Below are 2,648 nucleotides of genomic sequence, written 5' to 3'. Positions count from 1 at the left end.
CCTTACTTAAATCATCCTAAATGATTGGTTCAGAATCAATTTTAAAGCACACAATACTTAGTAAAAACACAATAACCTATATATATATATATATATATATATATATATATATATATATATATATATATATATATATATATATATATATATATATATATATATATATATATATATATATTAAATCTCTGAGAGTTGAAATCCTCATATAATTCCCAAAATAACAACATTTTCTAAAATTTGTTTAATCGGTACATGATTCACTATTCAGTAAGGTCAGTTGCCACCTTATTTGCCTTCTCAACAAGATTCTTAATTGCATCATTTGTTGCAGTTTCTACTTCTTCTTTCTTCTCAACAAGTTTCTCAACAAGATCACTTGCGGTTGTATTTGTATTCTCAACAATTTTCTTAATATCATCATTTGCTGTAGCTGTCAAAGTATCTTTCTTCTCAACAAGTTTCTCAATAACGTCACTTGTGTTTGCACCTATCTCTTCAGCACGTTTCCCAATAGCGTCTGTTGCATCGTTTATTGATGTGTCTTTCTAAATAATAAAAAAGTGTAAACAAATTAGAAAACGAATCTATGATGTACCAATATTATGTCAGTTTGTAAGACTCGGCAGTGAAACATTATAAACTAACATTAGATATGATGTAAGACTCGACTGTGAAACATTATAAACTAACGTTAGATACAGTTGTACTAATATATGTTTACTAACTTTATTTCATAAAGTTTCTAATTCGAGTCTTACTAAGCAAGAGGTCTGAAAGCGGGATGTTCTGAGGCAAGGGAAATCGGTTGTTGCCTGACCCACATGGACTAACTTCGGTGTCGAGAATTTCCCTACCATCTGTAAAGAAAAAAAATGAGTAAGTTAGAGGTTCCAATTTCTAATTAGTTTTGATGATTAAATTATTTGAGTTATATTCAAATGAGTTGATTTAGTCAAATTATATATATATATATATATATATATATATATATATATATATATATATATATATATATATATATATATATATATATATATATATATATATATATATATATATATATATATATATATATATATATATATATATATATATATGAAAGTTTTTTTGTGAACTCATACATATACTAAACTCGAGAATTTTTTTTTCCGGATAACATTTTTCGAAACAAAAAACTACCTCGACAAGTGGGTATAAAGATATGCATATTTGAACCAAAAAAATGTAATTAAGCCCTTATCAAACCATTATTCTATATATGTTGCGTCTAAGTTATTGTTGCATCTAAGTTATTTCCATGCTAAAAAAGATTAAACAAACTTTTTCTTTTTGAAAGATGCAATACACATTTAATCAAATTAAATGTGCTTATCGTGACACATTTATAGTTTTCATTCTTTTTATGTTTTTTTGACGTTTTTAAGTTGTTATTCTTTTAAAGGTTGACATTATATTCTTTAGTTGTGTTGTTTTTGAAAAATTTTGATAAAACTACCGTGTGTATATATATATATATATATATATATATATATATATATATATATATATATATATATATATATATATATATATATATATATATATATATATATATATATAGAGAGAGAGAGAGAGAAAAAGAGAACCAATATTCATGTGAGAACCTCAAACTTTTAATCGAGTTAATATTTTTTCGAAACCAACACCACTATTTCAGTGGAAATTGTGTGTTTAAAATATATCTAGGCTAAAAAAAATTGACAAACTTTTCTTTTTGTTGAAATATATATGTATGCATATATCAATGTGCATGTATACAGATCTGAACATGTACATTTATTTGTGTTTTTTTTAAAGTGCACTTTTTTAAGCGCTGCTCTTAATATCTCATGTTTGTGATATTTTTGAAATTTTTTGAAAAAACTAGAAAATATGAAATGTTCATGTATTCATATATACTTTAAAGAAAATCATTATTTTTTTTGTTTAGCCTAGTTATGGACTAAACGTGACATTTGAAGACTTATGGTAGACTTGGTTTCAAAAAATGTTGAGCAGATTAAGAACTCTTTATTACGGTTTTTTTTGGAATATTATTAAGAGACATACATCATTAATGCAAATAATAATGGTTAATAAAACAAGACGTAAATTACAATTTTCGAATGTCAAATTCAAAAGAAAGTCAAAGGCCTGACCTGATTGGTGTTCATGAAAGTCGTCAATCTAACACAAGTCACTGGAACAGCAGCCATTTAGATTTGAGAGGTTAAGGAATGTGTATGTGTGTCTGGGTGAATACTGAAGAAGGAGAAGTTTCGATGGTTGTTTTATGGGGGAATTATGAGATTATTTAATAGGGTGGCTGTTGCAGGGGGTTCACTTTGGCCAATGGGTTAATGCACGTCGATTGGAGGGATGAGTGGTGTACATTGGTGATAGCATGTGGACAATAGAGACTCATTTAAATCATGTCGACGGATGTTAAACTACATAAATGATCCTTGTGGTTTTTGTTGGTTTGCATATTTGGTCCTTAACTCTTTTTCTCTTGGGTAAATTACAAGAATGGTCCCAATATTTTGGGGTAAGCTACGCACTTGATCCCTGAAATCTTTTTTTAACTCGTACGGTCCCTAGCCATTGTATGCGATTTTAAAACCAAGTCA

General features: G+C 27.5%; 1 protein-coding gene across 1 annotated transcript; it reads right to left on the bottom strand.

The window, feature by feature from the left end:
* Window positions 1-206: 206 nt before the first annotated feature.
* LOC111892293 (uncharacterized) lies at window positions 207-2,354 on the bottom strand. The gene is made up of 3 exons (XM_023888368.3): window positions 2,178-2,354; window positions 759-857; window positions 207-545 (listed from the first exon to the last, which is right to left on the bottom strand). The coding sequence occupies exons 1-3, from the start codon at window positions 2,232-2,234 to the stop codon at window positions 261-263; spliced, it is 441 nt and encodes a 146-aa protein (XP_023744136.1). The 5' UTR covers window positions 2,235-2,354; the 3' UTR covers window positions 207-260.
* Between the last annotated feature and the right edge of the window lie 294 nt (window positions 2,355-2,648).

This window comes from Lactuca sativa, chromosome 4, assembly GCF_002870075.4.
Source record: "Lactuca sativa cultivar Salinas chromosome 4, Lsat_Salinas_v11, whole genome shotgun sequence".
Classification (NCBI taxonomy): domain Eukaryota; kingdom Viridiplantae; phylum Streptophyta; class Magnoliopsida; order Asterales; family Asteraceae; genus Lactuca; species Lactuca sativa.
Note: the sequence above shows the minus strand (reverse complement) of the source record. Positions and strands in the feature narration are given on the sequence as shown.

Bases quoted from the DNA above. Each gene is read 5' to 3' on its own strand.
- LOC111892293 (XM_023888368.3), bottom strand. From the start codon at position 2,234: ATGGCTGCTGTTCCAGTGACTTGTGTTAGATTGACGACTTTCATGAAC. The intron at 858-2,177 runs GTCAGGCCTTTG...TTTTCTTTACAG, and splicing joins CTTTCATGAACACCAATCAG to ATGGTAGGGAAATTCTCGAC. The intron at 546-758 runs GTAAGACTCGAA...TTTATTATTTAG, and splicing joins GCTTTCAGACCTCTTGCTTA to AAAGACACATCAATAAACGA.